Below are 19916 nucleotides of genomic sequence, written 5' to 3' on the forward strand. Positions count from 1 at the left end.
GACGACGCATCCGATCATGTGATCAGCGGCCAAGCCGTTTCAACGATCTGGTCAAAACTTTGGACCCTAGGGCTTGGATCATGCATGATTGAGATTTCCAGCACATTTTTCTTAAGGAAAGACCCCATGAGTCCCCTTTGGCACGGTATATTTATAATGAGTTTGTTTATCAACTGGCAGAAAACAAGGGGGTTTTGGCTCTTGCTTCCTCTAGGTGTTTGATGCTTGGAAGGCAATGCTATCTACTGCATCATCGTCATCATCCTCTTCTTCGCCGGTCTCGAAAAATCTCCACCCGCCCTTATTGTTTTTTGTGGCGTCGCGATTGGGAAATCAAACTCGCGTTACCGACGATTGATTCTCGGTAGCTGTCAAATGTTGCTGGTGCTAGCATTTTTCGTGGGTTACTGGGTCATGCATGAGATGAGAATTTGCAAAGTCAGAAGGGAGATCATCTATCTTTTGCAGGTCAGCGGTCTGGCACATGGACCGGATCAAGGGCGCGGCCTATGGGAGCGGTTCTAGTGTAGTTTGGACACAAAAGGAATAGTATCTGTTGGGATCTTCTTGCAGTCTGTGCATCAGAATACTCGAGGTCAACAACTTGTCAGAAGTTATCGAAATGTCAGATCGTGGATGGATCTGTCTTAGCAAAGACTAGAGTTGAGGAGGACTAATAATGGACAGGGTACAGCGAGAAGTCAATTGTCACAGCTCATACATCCCAATAAGACTTGATTGTCAGATTTAGATCATTGATTAATGGCGATTTTTACCGGAATAACTACGTTTACTTGACCGAGATCAAGACTTGAACAACAATTGTTGTTGGAATTCATGTGGAAAGGAAACCTTCAAAAGAGTAGAACTGGTAAAGTGCATCGGTATTTATTATATAGGAGTGTTGGTACATATTCCCCTTTCTGCATAGAAACTTAAGAGTTTGGGTATTATTTTTAATTTCAAATGGCTAAAAGAGGTGATTATGATGGGCAATGTTGTCAATGTGTAAATCTTCAGGCCCATGTGTTTTTGGCATATGCCATACCACAACCAAGTCCTAGCACTAATCGACATGCTTTGTTGTTATCGGTAACGAAACCAGTCAAGACCAGTCGGTCATCAATCTTAGTTGTTCTCTGGTAAAATAACTGCAACAGCTGTATAACATCCACCTAACCAAATGCAAACGTCGAAATCAAAATCTGAACAGCTGAGCATCAGTGCATCACATTGTTGATTTCTGGAGTGTAATGACAGCACATTATGATCTCCATTTGGGAAACAACAAGAAACCAGCATAGTCAAGCTTGGATCACTTTGTTTAGCTAATCACCTAACCTAAACAAGTAACATAACAACACTTGGCCTTTCACCTCTAGACTGAAATGGCTGCTATGGTAAAGACAAACATGTAGATGCACCACCCCATCAGGCTAGATTACCTGCTGCTAATACTAGTTCAATTAAATACACGGTGCGTTGTGGCACATATCATAGAGTGGTCTGGGCGTCTAATTAACTGAGTTGTTAGCAAATTGGTTAAGATGTGATGCTGATAGTAGCTTACTTGCTAATATTCATTATACAGCATATGAAAGCAGACAATTTTGTTTGACCTAGCTGTTGATCAATCAAAACGAAGTAAACCTAAACGGAGGACTGCGTGACCCTCACTATTCTTCCGTCAAAGGGTTCAGACAAATAATGCAGCACAATGACTCACAATTAAGATGAAATGTTAACCTCTGTTGACTTTTCTGGATCGGTGCCAGGATTTTCTTGAGGAAAGATCCAGAAGAGTATAATCAACTAGTAAAATTTTGTGAAGATAACATGTAGTGTATGTTAAATGTTAGGTAAAGCATAGACATGACAGCAGACAAATGTTAATAGGATGTGTATGTGCTCATAATTCTGACTTCTGAATTACTGACCTGAGTTCCTGTGCGCTAAATTATATCAAAGTTTGTCAAATTCATCCCGGCGTGCTAATTCGCATAGACTATTCTGTTATGCACTGACATCACTCCAATATCTTGGTCTTCGTGCCACGACACATCGGCTGTTAACTCGATAGGCCTGGTTTAATGCACAAGTAATCATCATTAGCGAGAAAGGCGGAAATGAGCTAAAAGATAAGGCTGTATTAGGTGGTTTCCAGGAAATAGCCCGGTTCAACTTGTCTCTGCAGCACACAAGGATGAGTCCTTTTCACACTTACTTGACACTGACTTTCTAAAGGGCAGTGACAAAAAGGCATATTCACGATGCTAGACTAAGTAACTTTCTGTCCCCATGTTGAGCTTCAGGCTGAGCTCAGCCTCCATTCTCAAAAAGAGTATCCTCCAAGCAGATACTGCCATTATATGCACTATTAGCACGGAGCAGATACTAAAGCAAAACCATTCTCTAGTGAAATAGTGGCAGGAGGCTGCAACTCTCACAAGTATTCCTTTTATTTTTACAAGAAAGCATGTCAGGAAAATCCTTGTAGGAAAAACTCAAGATTGATTTGAGACATGCAAAGAAAATATGCTCTACCAAACGAAGAGGTAGAACAGAGTTATGCTCTACCAAGTTAATATGCAAAGCCAAAAAATAGAGATCACTAAACCATGGAAAAGATGGTTTGTTCTCAAGTCTACTTGGAAAAGCATGAGAAAAATGACAGCTTGTCTGCATCTAAGATGATAACTTCTTAACAGCCTAAGAAAGTCTCATAGGAAGTAAACCCAAGACATTCTTATGCCAATCAACTTCAAGATTGCACGTTGTACCAGCGCAACTGATTCCACTGCATAACTAATTAGATGTGTCACATATAAATGCCAAAGATAAGAAGATTACTGGTTCAAATGTCAACTGCTTACAGTAGGCTTGAGAAAAAGCAAAGACAATTCGGTCACACCAACGATTTTTTCCATGGAGAGGATAGATGGTTATAATCATAATAGAGACTCACCTCTGTCCTTAGCAATAGAGCCGCCGGATTTGTAGCGTGTAAACACCTTGCATTGCCAACTTGGAGTGCGACATTGCTGACTTCAACGTACTGCAGGTTAAACTTAGTTCTCCCTTATCTCCAGTGACCATGTTTGACATTGTAACTGAATATAATACAGCAGTAACTGTGCTGGAATTCAGAGAGTATTCACACTGAAGCCTGACTTCAACCTAGGTTACCTTCATGTATAAGAAACAGTCCACCCCAAAATTAGTACTCCCTCCAATCCATATTAATTGTCGCTCATTTAGTACAATAACATTGTATTGGAGGGAGTACCAATTTTGATGAATTTCGATAAAAAAAAGGTGGCGATGCAATATGTATGTATGACCAGCCCATTCTTTGAAAGGTTATACAACAAGCCAAAGCCCTTTGTGCTAGACTATAGAGTGGGGGGTAAAGTCTTCTGCCTATTTTGTGTCTAATGCGGTAAAATCACGATCTCCAGGTTGCCTCATAATTTGACTATTAACTATTCGATTTACAAGTTTGATGTGATTAACAGAGAGTTTGCACTGCTGCTTTCCCATCAGCAATAGTTTGCAAAAACAGGAAAATGAGTCTTCTCAAACTTCACATCATGTACAACAGTTCATCAGACTTTTCTTCAAAAACAACTTGTTTTTGTCTTGATCATTGATCGCAACACCTGAGGCCATCAGACTTCTCTAGAGATCACTTATGTTCCATATGCAGGAAGAGAATGAACTGCTCCGCATCTAATACATTCCTTGAGGACAGGGATAGACTGAATCACTGATAAACTGCAGCATGTCTTGTATCTGAACATGCATGCTGCATATTCTCTCAAAATAAAAATTGCATGCTGCATAAGTGCATAATAGGTAATAACTTATACTCCCTCCGTTCCTAAATATAAGTCTTTGTAGAGATTTCACTATGGACCACATATGGATGTATCTAGATGCATTTTAGAGTATAAATTCACTCATTTTGCTCCGTATGTGGTCCATAGTGGAATCTCTCCAAAGACTTATATTTAGGAACGGAGGGAGTACTCGTGGGATATGATTCATTATCTATGAGAATATCTTACAATGGTAATATGATTGTCAACACATGTGCTACTGGACTTCTGCATATATGTTCAGTAGCACTATAACTGCCCTTCAGAGGAATACTGCGGGAACCAGGCCTCACTTTTTTGAGAAACTCAACCTAATCCACTGTAATTCTATGGTGAAGAGAACAACATGATTATCCTGTCACCACTAGTTACACAAAGGTTCATGTTATGTATGTAGCTTTTTCGAGAAAAACAATATGTATGTAGCTACAGATGAAGCCTTACAAGCAAACTGCTCAGGCAGTAGTATCCTTCCTGCATGCATGGTGCAGGCCCATTTGCAAAGACGCTCCCTTGTATTTTTAATAAACCTTAGCATGGAGAGGCCAAGAGACAGATGTGCACCAGCTTAACATAAGGGATGAGCTCTCAAAATCTCATCTTGTATGCAATGCTACCTTTGTGAGGATAATTTACGCTAGTCTTCATCGTCATATTCTTGAGATCCCCAGAACTTGGAAACCTCCTTGCCAGGTAAAGCTACAGGAACTGAGGATCTCAGAAAGTCTTGGTAGTGTAACAGGCTGCCTCTGGTAGAACTACTCCCTGCGGTGACAATCCTACACCCGTCCACGGCCATGGCTGACATTGTGCTTCTCCCTCCTGATTTAACAGGCTCGTCGCAACTCAATCTGTTCACCAAGTGGCCCGTCCGAGTTTCCCAGACATGGACCTGACCATCCCATGGCGCGCCCATCACTACCTTGTATGGATCCAAGTGAAGCAACGTCACGGGACCATCTGAATGCAGTTCTGCGACTGTGTGCTTGAGTTCTTGAGACTTACGAATATCCCACAGAAGAGCCCTGTCCAGCAAATAATGATAGATAGGTAAGGTTTGCAACACAGTCGAAGCTAGAAGCTCGATGTCTGAAACTGGAAAGCACTGATTGTAGAGAGATTGCGAGCTTACTTGTCTTTTATGCCCGTGCATATTAGCCATTCAGAGGGCAGCATCTCACAAGAAAGTATTCTTTGGTTACGAGGTGCAAGAACAGAAGCCTTCTTCATCGTCCTCAAATCAATTGCTGTCACTTCGGATCCAGCAGCAATGTAACAAAGGGATTCGTAGCATTTGATTGCAATCGGTGGACCACTTGAGTTAAGATGAGCACCCCCAACGCAAGATGATGAGACACTGGAAGGAGGTGCCATTGTGTCCCACACTTTCACCTGTGATGCAGTATAACAACATGAAAAAGCAACATACAAACAATAGAGCTTACCATGAGCATCAGATGGCTCAGTTGTGGCCCACACAGAATATGTTAAATACTAATATTACTGCTGACCAGCAGGGAGGATTTCAGATAAAGTTTTCTTCGATGTTCTATTACCTTTGTATCTTTGGAACTGCTGACCAGCAGGGAGGATTTATGCCTGAAGAGCAAAGAAGAAGCTCAATGATCGTGCTGATGGATCATCATTTAAGAAACCTTGGAAAGTATAGGAACCTTGCAACTGTACAAAAGCCATCGAAATGCTTTCCAGTTTGATAAATGGTGCACTTGCACACGAAAAATAGCCGACTAATAGTAGAATAAGTTCCATTCAGATGGTTTGACAGTACGTACCAAGCAACAGACAAAAGTGACAGTGTTTTTTCATGCCCGTGCAAAGTTGATATTAGAGGGTGTTTTTTTGCTCTTGTATTCATAGACCAAAGGCGAATGGTGCAGTCTTCACCACCAGTTGCGAGTATTTTACATTCACCGTCATCAAGCAATTTGTCAGCCAGAGCAGTAACAGGTCCTGAATGGCCCTTGTAACAGCGTGATTGGCCCTACATAAAAAGGTTATAAAATCACGCTTAGCACTAGCTTCTCAAGGAGTTAGATTTTTTTTTTAGAAAAGGAGGATGACCCCCGGCCTCTGCATCTGGGAGATGCATACGGCCACTTTATTGATTATTCTCGAGGACCGTACAAAGTATTACAACAATGTGTCTGAATCCACCATCTTGGCAACATATGCCGCTACTCCTATCCAATATGATGAGGGGGTGCTAGCTGGGCCACTACACAAGCCACTCACCTAAGCCTAACATCAAAAGCCGGAAGCCGAAACTCATTCGGAAGCCCCAGCCGAACCACATACCGGGTCTAGGGCACAATCCGGTCAGACGCACTCGTGTGTCGTCGCCGCCATCTTCCACAGGTCTTCAGATCATATTGAGGCTTCTACCTTGTCTGGCCACTCTGCCATCAACGTCACCATGACGCCAGACCGCAACCTCCTCCTGCGCGAGCCCATCTCCGCGCATCGGACGCCGAGTCTCCACAGCGCCATGCCATCGATCTCCGCCGCCATCAATGTGTGAAAAGCCCAAAAGATACAAGGGGGCACTCTGAACTTACAACACCTCGGAGAGCTAGTTACAGGAAACTAGCATCAACCGATGACCGCATCCCTCAGGCGCCGAAGACACATCGCGCCCAGAACGTCTGAAGGCTGCAGGAAAGCCGCCTAGCAACAACAGAGAGGCAGACAGCGGGACAGCGAGAGGCACTGCACCTGCTGCCGGCCAAAACCCCACCTTCAGCACCCCTATGCCCGAATCCACACTCCCCAGGCAACGCCTCCATGGAGGGAACGACACACACGGCGCCGCCGCTGCCCAATCCGGCCGGATTTTGGGTTTTCACCCGGGAGAGGAAACGGAGGTGGGGAGAAGGAGACCACGACATCGCCTCCAGGAAGGAAACGTCGCCCAAGGCCGACGTCGATGCCGGGCCGAACCAGCCGGCCAGGGGTTTCCCCCGGTCCCGATCTGCAACACCAGCCCCAAACTCCGCCAAATCCAGCGACCAGCCGCGGGAAGACAAGCGCAGAAGGGGAGGGAGCGAATTAGGGGCGGCAAACCTCCAGATCTGGCGAGGAAAAGGAGGCCTCCACGCTGTAGCCACCAGGCGCCGACGCCCCACCGCCCCCGCAGTCGAGGACGCCGGCCAGAGCCCTCCGCGAGCGCCGTTCAAGGCTAACGGCGACGCCACGCCGGCAGGGGCCGCCGACCCTGGGATCCAGATCCTCCGCTGCAGGAGCGACGAGGGCCTCGCCGCCACCGTCACTGGCGGCCGCGCGGGCTTGCCCGGCGACCACCTCAGGTGGCGACGAGGAGGGAGAGGAGGTGTGGGGGAGGCGGCGCTCGGAAACCCTAGCCGCCGCCCGAGTCGCCCGGTCAGGCGACGCGGGGGCCGGGGGTCAAGGAGTTAGATATATAGCCTTTCAAAACCATACCCCACCACGATGTGTTATTGTGACTGAAGATGTTAGCTAACCATCACATTATTTGCAAAGATAATTTAGATGCATGACTGTAAATTGCTCAGATTTTATAATGACACTGCAAGGTTTCAACTTCATGAAATGCCACTGCAGAGTTGCCATATTTATAAGCATGTCATTGACCGAAGAATTTCACTCGTATTCGATAAAAGTGCCTGTTTTGTCCTACCTCCTCACCACCTTCCTGCTGCAGCACCTTCTCTCCAGCTCACCTTGCTGTCTCCGCAAGTTGCGTGGAGCACGACGCCGTCTCTCCGCTCCCCTGCTCTTCGGGTCAGGGCTAATCTCAACAAATATGTACTCAGCCACATGACGTGTGGCAAGGATGAGCCCTATGGCCACGTGTAATGCACTGACAGAGGTCAGGCCCCAAGTATGGAGGTTGAGGCTGTTAGGAATAAGCAACTTATATTCCCATGAGGCCATAGGCCGATATACATAAAAGTACAGGTGTGGAACATATGCAGGAAACCCCTTATACAACGGGATAAATACAAAGGGGTACATGACTTATATTATAACTCTAACACCCCCCCCCCCCCCCCTCAAACTCATGGTGGATGAACAACACTGAGTTTGGAGAGATAAAAGCCATGTTGTGCTCTAGTCTGGGCCTTCGTCAGGAAATCTGCCAATTGTAACTCGGAAGGCACATACTGAAGAGCAATAACCTGATCCTGCACAGCAGCGCGCACATAGAAAGCATCAACACCAATATGCTTGGTGAGCTCATGCTTCACAGGATCGCGCGCAATGCTAATAGCACCTGTACTGTCAGATAAGAGCAGAGTCGGTGTAGTGACAGAAACACCAAAATCCTGAAGTAACCACCGTAACCAAGTCATCTCTGCCGTCAAAAGAGCCATGGCTCGCAACTCAGCCTCAGCACTCAAACGGGAAACTGCAATCTGTTTCTTCGTCTTCCAGGCAATGAGAGAACCACCAAGAAAAACACAGTAAGCAGAAAGTGAACGGCGATCAGAAGGATCACTAGCCCACGTAGCATCCGAATAGGCCTGAAGCTATAAAGAACTGGAGCTAGGAAAGAATAGACGGTGAGAGATCGTGCCCCGAAGATATCGGAGAACACGAAGGAGATGACCATAGTGAACCGATGTGGGAGCAGAAACAAACTGACTCAGAATATGAACCGGATAAGAGATGTCCGGACGAGTGCAGCAAGATAAACAAGACTGCCAACAAGATGACGATAACGCGTCGGGTCAGGGAGAGGAACACCATCAGTAGCACGGAGGTGAACATTGAGCTCCATAGGAGTCTCAACAATCCGTTCGTCAGTAAGAGCAGCACGAGCAAGAAGATCCTGAATATACTTTTCCTGGGATATAAAAAAGCCATCAGAGGTAGAAGAGACTTCAATCCCAAGAAAGTAGCGAAGAGGTCCAAGATCAGACATAAGAAACTGCTCACTAAGACGGGCCTTTACAAAGGCAATATACTCGGGGTCATCCCCAGTGATGATCATGTCATCAACATAGAGAAGAAGAAGAGTCCGACCACGAGGAGAAAGGTGAATAAACAATGCTGGATCATGAGCACTTGCTGAAAAACCAGCAGTAGTGATCACAGAGGCAAAACGCTCAAACCAGGCGCGAGGGGCTTGCTTAAGGCCATAGAGAGAGCGACGAAGACGACATACCATGCCATCAGGAACATAATACCCAGGTGGTGGCTGCATGTACACCTCCTCACGTAGCTCACCATTAAGAAAGGCATTCTTAACATCAAGCTGAGATATAGACCAGTGACGTACAGAGGCAACAGCAAGAAGTGTACGAACAGTGGTCATATGGGCCACAGGAGCAAAAGTCTCATCATAATCACGACCATGCTCCTGCTGAAAACCACGAGCCACAAGACGAGCTTTGTGACGCTCAAGAGAACCATCGGAGCGAGTCTTAACCTTGTAGATCCACTTCCAAGTGATGGGACGGACTCCGGGAGGAAGAGAAACAAGATCCCAGGTACCAGTGCGTTCAAGAGCAGCAATCTCCTCTGCCATCGCAAACTGCCATTCAGGATGAACAACAGCCTGACAATAAGAAGTCGGCTCAAGAACAGCAGCACCAGCAGTGGGAAATCCAAAGCGATCAACAGGCGGACGAGGACGAGAACGCAAGCCATAAGTAGGCTGAGTGGAAGAGGACGACTCATCCAAGGAGGCATCCACAGGTCGTGAACGACGAGTGTAATGCTGAGGAAAAGATGGAACAATAGAAGGAGGAATCGCCAAGGTAGAATCGGGGGGTGGCGACGAAGAAGGCACCGGAGATGAAGGTGTAGAATCCGGTGACATGCTTTGCGAGGAAACCGGAGAAGATGGTTGCTGCAAATCGACTAGAGGTGGAGAAGCAGAGGGAGTGGAACGAATAGGCACAGGCGCAACGGGGGTGATAGGTGAGTCAGGAAAAGTGAGAAAAGAAATATCCTCCACTGAAAAAATCGAGGAAGATGGGCGTGGGTAGAAAGGACGAGACTCATCAAAAGTCACGTCGCGAGAGATACGCATCCGACGACCGATAGGATCCCAACAACGATAGCCCTTATGCTCATCACTGTAGCCTAAGAAGACACACTCAACAGACTGAGCGGTCAGTTTGGTGCGTTCACGAGGGGCAAGAAGAACATAGCAAACACAACCAAACAAGCGAAGCATCGAATAATCGGGAGAACGATCAAAAAGACGCTCAAAAGGAACGCCACCTTGCAAAGCAGCGGACGGCTGAAGGTTGATGAGATAGGCGGAAGTGGAGATAGCCTCGTCCCAAAAATGAGGCGAAAGAGAGATGCCATCATCATCGCACGAGCCGTCTCAAGAAGGTGACGATGCTTGCGCTCAGACACGCCATTCTGAGCATGAGCACCAGGACAAGAGAACTGGGCAAGAGTACCCTGCTCAGCAAGGACTCCACGCAACATCTTGGAGATATACTCTCCAGCAGAGTCAGCTCGGAAAACACGAATAGGAGTAGAGAACTGAGTGTGAACCATGGCAGCAAAACGCTTATAGATGGATAACACCTCACTACGAGAAGACATAAAATATATCCAGGTGTATCGAGAGAAATCATCTATAAAAATAATATAGTAGCGATGACCTCCTTTCGAGGCAAAGGGAGCTGGACCCCAGACATCGGAGTGAACCAGGTCAAAAGGACGCTGACACAGTGTCACTATGAGGATAAGGTAACTGGACCTATTTACCAAGCCGACAACCCTGACAGTCTAAAGACACACCGCCGGAGACAGATCCAAGAAGACCACGTCGAACTAAGGATGAGAGACGAGAGCCACACAAGTGACCAAGGCGATGATGCCACTGCTGAAAAGAGCTAGTAGACAAGGCAACAGAGGGGGAAAGACTGGCGGCGGTAGCAGCGGAGGGAAGGTGAAGCCAGTCAAGCTCCCAGAGACCCTGAGAGTCACGGTGTCGGGGGCCAGCACCAGTGTGACGGTCCAGAACAGAACAAGAGTCAAAGTCTAGAATCACCCGACAACCGGAGTCAACAATCTGACCACCAGAAAGGAGCTGCATGGTAAGTCGAGGAACATGAGCAACATCAGGAACATGAAAAGATGAGGTGCTAAGAATGCCTCGACCATTAACCGGGAGGGAGGTACCATCAGCAGTAAGAACATGAATAGGAGAATCAAGAGCACGAATAGAAGACAAGGTGGATGAATCATGAGTCATATGAAAAGATGCTCCAGTATCCAGAATCCATGGAGATGTACCTGACTGTGATGAAGGTGGTCTCACAATGCCAGAGGAGTCAGTAGCAGAACCAGCAGAACCCGTCGGTGAAGAACCAGAGCATGCAGCGAGCAAGCACCGAAGGCGCGTAATCTCCTGCTCAGTCAGGAGCTCAACTGAAGAGGTCGACGGAGATGCACCCGGCAATGAAGAGCTGGAGGCAGTGAGCAGACCACGAAGTCCCACAATCTCCTGCTCGGTGAAGTACATAGCTGAAGTAGATGACGCAGTAGCACTAGGAGAGGAGCAGCCACCAGGCCCACCACCACCTGTGGAAACCGCCAGAGGAGACGACATAGCATAAGCAACATCATCCGTAGAGGCCGGTGACGGAGACGAGGGCACATGCAGACAAGCCCCAAGCGCCAAAGGAAGACGCGGGTCAATAGAGTCATATGCATCAACACATCCGATGGGGGCCGTGAGAGGAGCCGGTGTAGAACGATAATCACCGATGAAAGTCGCAGGAAGAGTCGATGTAGAGCGACAATCACCACGTGCGAGAGTCGCCACAGGGGACGATAGCACAGACGAACGAGCACCAAGCGCAGAAGAAAGGCACATGTGCGAGACGGGGTCAGTAGAGCAAACACTGAAAACTCCGTCAGGAATCACCGGGCAGCGAGGGACAACAACATAGCCCGACATTTTTTTTTATTTTTAGCAGAGATCAGACCTTCCAATCGAGATGCTCGATCTGAGCAGAGATCGGCGGCCGCGGGAAGGGGATGCGAAGTCCAGGCGGGAGGGGCGGAGTCCAGGCACTGGAGCGCGGGAACGGAGGGAGCAGCAGGTACCCGGCGGGCGGCGGGAGCTGCCAGGCGGGAGCGGCGCCTGAACGCAGGGACGGCGGGAGCTGGCGGGCGGGAGCGTCGGCGGCGCAGAGGGAGTCCACGGGGAGAGCAGACGAGCGGGAGCTTCGGCGGCGCTGAGACGAGCGGGAGCTTCGGCGGCGGCCGACGAGCGGGGGCGAGGCGACCGATGCAGGGCGCCGAGACGCCGATGCAGGGCGCCGAGACGAGCGGGAGCACGGGGGCGCAGAGGGAGCTGCGCACGACGCGTGACGAGGAGGCCGATGCGTCGGCCGGGGCAGCGGATCGGGCACGAGTTGCGGCGTGCGAAAAAGAAACCTAGAGGTCTAATACCATGTTAGGAATAAGCAACTTATATTCCCATGAGGCCATAGGCCGATATATATACATGTACAGGTGTGGAACATATGCAGGAAACCCCTTATACAACGGGATAAATACAAAGGGGTACATGACTTATATTATAACTCTAACAGAGGCGAGTGGGACAAGAAAGCCCGTGTTGCACGAGGGAAGAGGAACATGAAGAGGACGACTGAGAAGAAGAAAGAGGATCCGCAGGGGCATAAATGTCCAATTAGAGGTAAATTTGGACGAATGTGGTATTTCTGTTTGCGCTACAACTCTACAGAGGCACATATCGAAGCAGAAACTGCGTGTTGGGATTTCCAACTGGGCACTTCAGAAGGGCATATATCCAAATTTCCTATTTAAATACCTCATGCCATGCCATCTTTGGTGAAAACGAAATGGCGCAAGGCCTGGCAAGTACATCAATGACGAGGCTTGCACACTATTGTGGTAATTTTGCAGCGGGCTGGAGCTAGAAGCAACTAAAGGTGACCAGGAAGGCTGATCTTGGGAAGGAAGGACACACTAGGATGTACGGCACAGCAGCATGTTGGAGGCTCATGTGTAATTTCATGTCGAAAATTCCATACATGCAGTCAGCCAGGCTGGACAAGGAATGGAGGCTACTGCATAATGGTTCCAGTCCCTAGAATATCAGATTGGGACTATGTATATCCTTCCGTACGTATGAGTTTAAGCAGATTAGATCTACTTTATCTCTTGTTAGTTTACAGCAGGTTAGATCCTGCTTTGTCTCTAGCAGCCAGTATTACATAAGCCGCACCCCTCTTAACCAGAATTTCCTTCTCCATCCTCACCTCTCTTAACTAGGTTTCCTGGTTACCATGCTTGAGTACCACTTTCTCACCGGCAACTAGTCCAGGGAATCTAACATGTAAGCACACAGAGGGGCTGACAAGGCAGAGTAAGGGGTACTGCCGCATAACTTTGTTAGTAGTTAGTGAGGTTGGCATAGAGTTAAGCGGCAGGCCAGGGTCAGTGGCCGCTTCACAATGTCATGAATAGATACCACAAGCACAAAACAAGGAAATGAAAGAAATTACAGAAGAGAAAAGGAAGCACGTGTTATTATTTTCATATAAAGAGGAACCAATGTCCATCTAACACTAAAATTTCTTATTTGAAAGAAATTACAGAAGAGAAAAGGAAGCACGTGTTAGTAGTTTACAGCAAGATAAACATTTTTGCGAACCTTATCCCTCCCGCGCCGCCACCCGCGAGGCGGCCGGGGAGGGCGCCCCGATCTCCTCCGCTCGGCCCCCTCTCCCTCCCTACTCCCCCTCGCCGCCGCTGGAGGGCGCGGCCGGGCGAAGCCCGGTCTGCGCAGGCGGCGGCGGGGCTTCCTTCGTCCCCTCGCGCGGGTGGTCAGGTGCGGGCCAGATCCGCCGGGCCTGGGCGCCGGACTGGTTGGCGGGTGCGGCGGCACGGCGTGCTGCGGAGTGGTCGGCGACGAGCTCCCGGCGGCGGTGCGGCGGGCGTCATGGTGGTGGTTCTCGCCTCTTGGCGCGTGGGGCTGACTCCGGGGCGGCGGCGCGGGCATGGATTCATCATCTGTTCCTGTGGGCGCGGCCTCGGCCTCCCCTGCTCGGCCGGCGGGTCTCGGTGGGGGGGGGGGGGGGGGGGGGGGGGGGCTTCTCCCTGCTGAGATCTGGCTTGCGGGATCTTCCAGATCCCGGCAAGGATGGCGGCGACCCGTGCACGAGAGATGGAGGTCTTCGATCAGATCTGGGTGAAAACCTGCTTTTGGCTATTGCCAAGGCCGGCGATGGCGACGCTGTCTGCGTCGTTCCCTTCCTGAAGGCATCGTCGTGGAGAAGTTCAAGGCCACTCTCTGCTACCTCCGGGGGAAACCCTAGATCAGTAGATCGGATGACGGCGGCTCTCTGGTGTCGTTTCCCCCCTGGGGGCGTCATTCTTGGAGGTGCACACGGGCTCGAGGGACTAGAGGATGGCGACTTTGGTGGAGCGGTGCTTCATCTTTCACATTGATGGTGGCGGATCTCGGCGGCATGGTGCTATGGAGACTCGGCGTCTGATGCGCGGAGATGGACTCGTGCAGGAGGAGGAAGCTGTCTGGCGTCATGGGGACGTCGATGGCAGAGTGGCCAGACAAGGTAGAAGCCTCAATATGATCTGAAGACGGACCTGTGGAAGATGGCGGCGACGACACACGAGTGCGTCTGACCGGATTGTGCCCCAGACCCGGTATGTGGCTCGGCTGGGGCTTCCGAATGAGTTTCGGCTTCCGGCTTTTGATGTTAGGCTTAGGTGAGTGGTTTGGGTAGTGGCCCAGCTAGCACCCCCTCATCATATTGGATAGGAGTAGTGGCATATGTTGCCAAGATGGTGGATTCAGACACATTGTTGTAATACTTTGTACGGTCCTCGAGAATAATCAATAAAGTGGCCGTATGCATCTCCCAGATGCAGAGGCCGGGGGTCATCCTCCTTTTCTAAAAAAAGTAGTTTACAGCAAGAAACCAGCATAGTCAAGCTTGGATCACTTTGTTTAGCTAATCACCTAACCAAAACAAGTAACATAACAACACTCGGCCTTTCATCTCTAGACTGAAATGGCTGGTATGGTAAAGACAAACATGTAGATTACCTGCTAATACTAGTTCATTTAAATACAACGGTGCGTCGTGGCACATATCATAGAGTGGTCTGGACGTGTAATTAACTGAGTTGTTAGCAAATTGGTTAAGATGTGATGCTGATAGTAGCTTACTTGCTAATATTCATTATACAGCATATGAAAGCAGACAATTGTTTGACCTAGCTGTTGATCAATCAAAATGAAGTAAACCTAAACGGAGGACTGCGTGACCCTCACTATTCTTCCGTCAAAGGGTTCAGACTAATAATGCAGCACAATGACTCACAATGAAGATGAAATGTTAACCTCTGTTGACTTTTCTGGATCGGGCCAGGATTTTCTTGAGGAAAGATCCAGAAGAGTATAATCAACTAGTAAAATTTTGTGAAGATAACAAGTAGTGTATGTTAAATGTTAGGTAAATCATAGACATGACAGCAGACGCATGTCAATATGATGTACAATAACATTGTATTGGAGGGAGTACAATAACATTAATTGTCGCTCATTCAGTACTCCCTCCAATTTCTTTTCAAGAGTTTGTATCATTTTAATAACTATATTTTACCGTCATTCAATGACCATAAGTAATACAACCTCCGTTCACAACTATAAGATGTTTTGGATATTTATATGGACTGCATATGGACTGAAATGAGTGAACAGGGACACTAAAATGTGTCTATATACATCCGAATCAGAAAACTTTAGAACATCTTATAATTGTGAATGGAGGGAGTAGCAGTTAGTTTCTGTTTTTTATTATTCCTGTTTCAAGTACCTCTGCACTCATGTACAAAGTCAGTGATGTCATCATGAATGGTCATGTTGTATCCTCACAAAAAAAGAACATACTCCCTCTAAAGAAATATAAGAGTGTTTAGATCACTGCTTTTAGTGATCTAAACACTCTTATGTTTCTTTACGGAGGGAGTACATGTTGTATCAACAGGGTAATGTAACATAGAAATGAGGTACCTTCCAGCAAAGACGGACTGTTCTATCTGTGCTTGAAGTGGCTAATGCCTTTTCATTTCTATGTGCATCACTTCGATACAACGGGGTGTCGATTAGTGGGAATAATCTGCAAAATAAAAATAATAAGACATTCCTATCTCTGAGACTTTCAGCAGGCACAGTAAATTTGTATACCATGCAAAATAGGGGAATTAGTGGAAAGCCAATAACAGATAGAACTGTGAAACGGTAAAATTTTAAATTGTGAAATGAGGATACTGTATCCCAAACATAAACCAGCTAGTAATCATGAAAATGATTTGCAACAATTCCTCTCTGCTAGGAAAGAAGAAAATTAAGTAAAAGAAATGGTAGTGTAACAAGACGATAATGAAGTAAAAAAATGACATTGTCACCAAGACATAACACAAACAAATCTACAAAGTTCGAAGATATAACCAAGGTACTAACTGAAGTGAAGTTACCTATTTGTCTAACAAATGGAAGCAAAAATAAGCAAAATAATATATAAAAAGTCAGATGATGTCATTTGGTTCCAAGTAGCATGTCAGTCATAACATCCTACTATACCAAACATAAGATGTTCAGTAAATGAGCATTATATATGCCCTCGTTGTATTAAGTTTCATGCATCAACCACTAGAACCAAAAGTACAAACTGATGGAGAAGGTTGGGCGATCCATATATACTTCAACATCCCTCTCACATGTGGCATGGAGAGAAAGAAAGCAAGCAATTTATTTATTTAAGTTGCAGAAGTCGAGGCTTGAACCCAAGATGAGAATGAAGTAAAAACAAATCTACAAAATCTGAAGATATAACCAACGTACTGAGACTGAATGAAGTTGCCTATTTTTCTAACAAATGGAAGCAAAGATATAAAGCAAGACTAATACATTAAAAATCAGACGAGGTCATTTTGTTCCAAATAACATGTCAGTCATAACATCCTACTAAATTCAGAAATTTTCTTTATGCGAGGATTCAAGAATCTTGTCCAAGACATAAAGTGGGGATGGATCTTAAATCCTAACATCCGTTAGCACAGAAATGTACTATCTTTGATATTATTATAGGAACAGAAAAAAAGGATTCAATGGTCACCCCTTGATTCCCAACAGGGTTGAAGTACATGAAACTGACCCCCAAAAAAAACCGTGAACATCAGATAAGCTGACTAAAAAGTAACAAGAACTACAAATGTCTAAAGAGCAATGGTTATTTGCTTTATGGTTACCTCATACAAGTGATCCTCGCGCTATGGGTCCTGTAGGTTTCCACTAATTCCATGTCCAGACCAAGCCTCAATCTTTTGACTACTGGCCCCTGCACAGAGGAAATTGCACGGCATATGTTGCTTAGCACAAATAAGCTTTTGATACTGTAACAACCTGCATTACTTAAGCAGAAGAGCAAATCTGCTATATTAAAAACACATAATACTGTTGCATTTCACTCACTTGAGAGAACCAAACACCATTCCTATCAAGCATTAGGTGGCTTGGTGTCGGCTCCGTGGGATCTAGATAATAAATAGATGATAAGGGATCATCAAATTTCATTTGATGTACTTCAGTGTGCCTCCGAATGTATAGTTCTCTAATCCCCAAAGCTCCACGAGGCACTTGTTGAAAAGGCCATTGCCCCCTAAGCGTTCAAATGGTCATGACGCAATAAATAAGTGGGCAATCAGATACATATGTAGTTTCCAAAGTCTCAAAATACTATATAGCATAGACTCAAACATTAGATACAGTTATGTGAGTTCAGAAAAGGATCACACGACATTGATCAACTCGTAGAAACTGTAAAACTTGATGCAAAGCATAAAAGCGAACAAACGACCATCAAGCATTTGTAGTGGCATCACGTAAAAGAAACATTCGCTGCCTGTCACTTTCAAATTGCATGCGCCTTATTAAATAAAGTTCATATTGTGTAGACAGTGACAATTCCTCCACCTACATAATAGCTTTATCCAATTAAACTACCAAAAACTACTACTTAAAAAAGTTAGTCCAACAGAGTCGAATATAAGTCATTTTGAATTGTATGAGTCCAATATTTCTAGGTTTGACTCTACAATGAAAAATAACTAGCACCGACAACATCAAATTGATATCTTCAACATGTAATAGATAGACGTTCATAATGTATGATAGTACCTGAAACCCTAAACTTGAGCTCACTCTTAATGTACAAACCGCTCTCTTTTTTTGTGAAACAACATTTTTAAATTCAACATCAAGTTATCCAAAAAACGCCTTGCAAACTGTGTCAATGTCCAAAAAAACACTATTGTTATGACGCATAGGGAGTATACCATAAACACCAACACTGTTGCTCCATATTTCAAATATTCTACTTTGCTGGAGAGATACAAATCAGAAGATTGACAAGTCTGCAGATTGCAATCCCAACAACCAAGACAACTAATAAAGTGCCACTAAATCGGTGGACCCACAAACCCTCTGACAGTCTTATGATCAAGTTTTCCTATCAAATGCCAACCAATCATACAACAATGAAGATGAAAGTCATTCTGAAAAATGACAGGATCTCCTCCCTTTCAGTGCAGTGCATCCCAACAATTAATGTACTGTTCAATCGAGGCTTCCTCAGCCTAGCTGACACCAAACCAGATGTTCTCCGAAGCTTAACTCTATCTGCTCAAACAAGAAAATCACAGTAGAGGTTCATAATGTTGCAGTCCCAACCATCGTTGCGGCACCTAATATCGCTGCAAAACAATTTTCCCCAATTTGTTAGCCCCACAAAAGCTTCGAAATCCCAATCATAACAGGAAACCGATCATTTGTAAACTCCGGGCACAAAAATTCAGTGAGGTCTGCCGTGCAATCACCAAAAGGGGGCAAACCTATTGGGTCTGTACAAATTGCCCTATACAGCTGAGTGTACTGACGCCTAAATCGAAATTCCCGAATCGAACGAGAGCGAGAGGAAAGTGGAAAGTGGGTGAAGGAAGAGACCTGTAGAGGTGGTACCATACGGCGTCGCAGTAGGCGGCAGCGCGCAGCGGGCGGCAGGCCATGGCGAGGCTGGCGACGTCGCGGGCGCCGAGGTGGCGCGCGCAGTGGGCCAGCGCGTCGCCGTCGAGGTCGACGAGCGTCCGCCCCGGTAACGGCATCGACATCGCCGGCGAGCTGAACCCTAGAACGTATCACGGTGGCCACCGTCTCAGGCGCGCGGGGAAGGGGGGATAGGCGGCGGCGGCGGTTAAGTTTGCTCTTTACCTCTCGGTCTGTCCCCAACTGTCTATGCTCCCTCCGCACCGTTTCTTTGACATCGGACGGTCCAGTATTTTTCTCTCCCCCACTGTATATAGCACGGCTGGACCCCGCGCCTATGAGCATCTCTAGCAGACCCCTTAAATCGCCCCGACCGTAAAATAACTGTCAGTTTACAGTTTTAGGCGAAAAAATGACCTGAACAGAAACCTTGAATACGTCTGACCCTTAAAAAAAATTAGGGGCGCGGTAAATTCCCCCTCCCCCACCCACGAAAATCCCGGTTTCCCCTGCCCTGTTGGTGTCCTGTATCCTACGAAAGCGGTTGGCGGGAGGGACATTTCAGCGCGCGCGCTCCCCACATCCCCTCCGGCAGCCGCCCGCGGCCCGCTGATACGTCTTCAACGTATCTATAATTTTTTATTATTCCATGCTGTTTTATTATCAATCTTGGATGTTTTATAATCATTTTATATCATTTTTTTGGTACTAACCTATTGACATAGTGCCAAGTGTCAATTACTTTTTTATTGCATGTTTTTTACATCGCAGGGAATCAATATCAGACGGAGTCCAAATGCAACGAAACTTCACGGAGATTTTTTATGGACTAGAAGGAGATACTGGGCCCTGATTGCACCTGGGGGAGTCCCGAGGAGGGGACAACCCATTAGGGCGCGCCAGGAGGCCCAGGCACGCCCTGGTGGGTTGTGCCCACCTCGGGTCCCCCCCCCCCCCCCGGACCGCCT

General features: G+C 46.8%; 1 protein-coding gene across 1 annotated transcript; it reads right to left on the reverse strand.

Moving 5' to 3' along the window:
* Window positions 1–4026: 4026 nt before the first annotated feature.
* LOC109757003 (nuclear distribution protein nudF) lies at window positions 4027–19181 on the reverse strand. Its single transcript, XM_020315829.3, has 8 exons — window positions 18910–19181; window positions 17380–17566; window positions 17157–17245; window positions 15919–16024; window positions 5672–5880; window positions 5435–5477; window positions 5011–5270; window positions 4027–4903 (listed from the first exon to the last, which is right to left on the reverse strand). Exons 1-8 carry the CDS (start codon window positions 19071–19073, stop codon window positions 4516–4518), a joined length of 1446 nt encoding a protein of 481 aa, XP_020171418.1. The 5' UTR covers window positions 19074–19181; the 3' UTR covers window positions 4027–4515.
* Between the last annotated feature and the right edge of the window lie 735 nt (window positions 19182–19916).

The sequence above is a fragment of the Aegilops tauschii genome, chromosome 3 (genome assembly GCF_002575655.3).
Source record: "Aegilops tauschii subsp. strangulata cultivar AL8/78 chromosome 3, Aet v6.0, whole genome shotgun sequence".
In the NCBI taxonomy this organism is placed as follows: Eukaryota; Viridiplantae; Streptophyta; class Magnoliopsida; order Poales; family Poaceae; genus Aegilops; species Aegilops tauschii.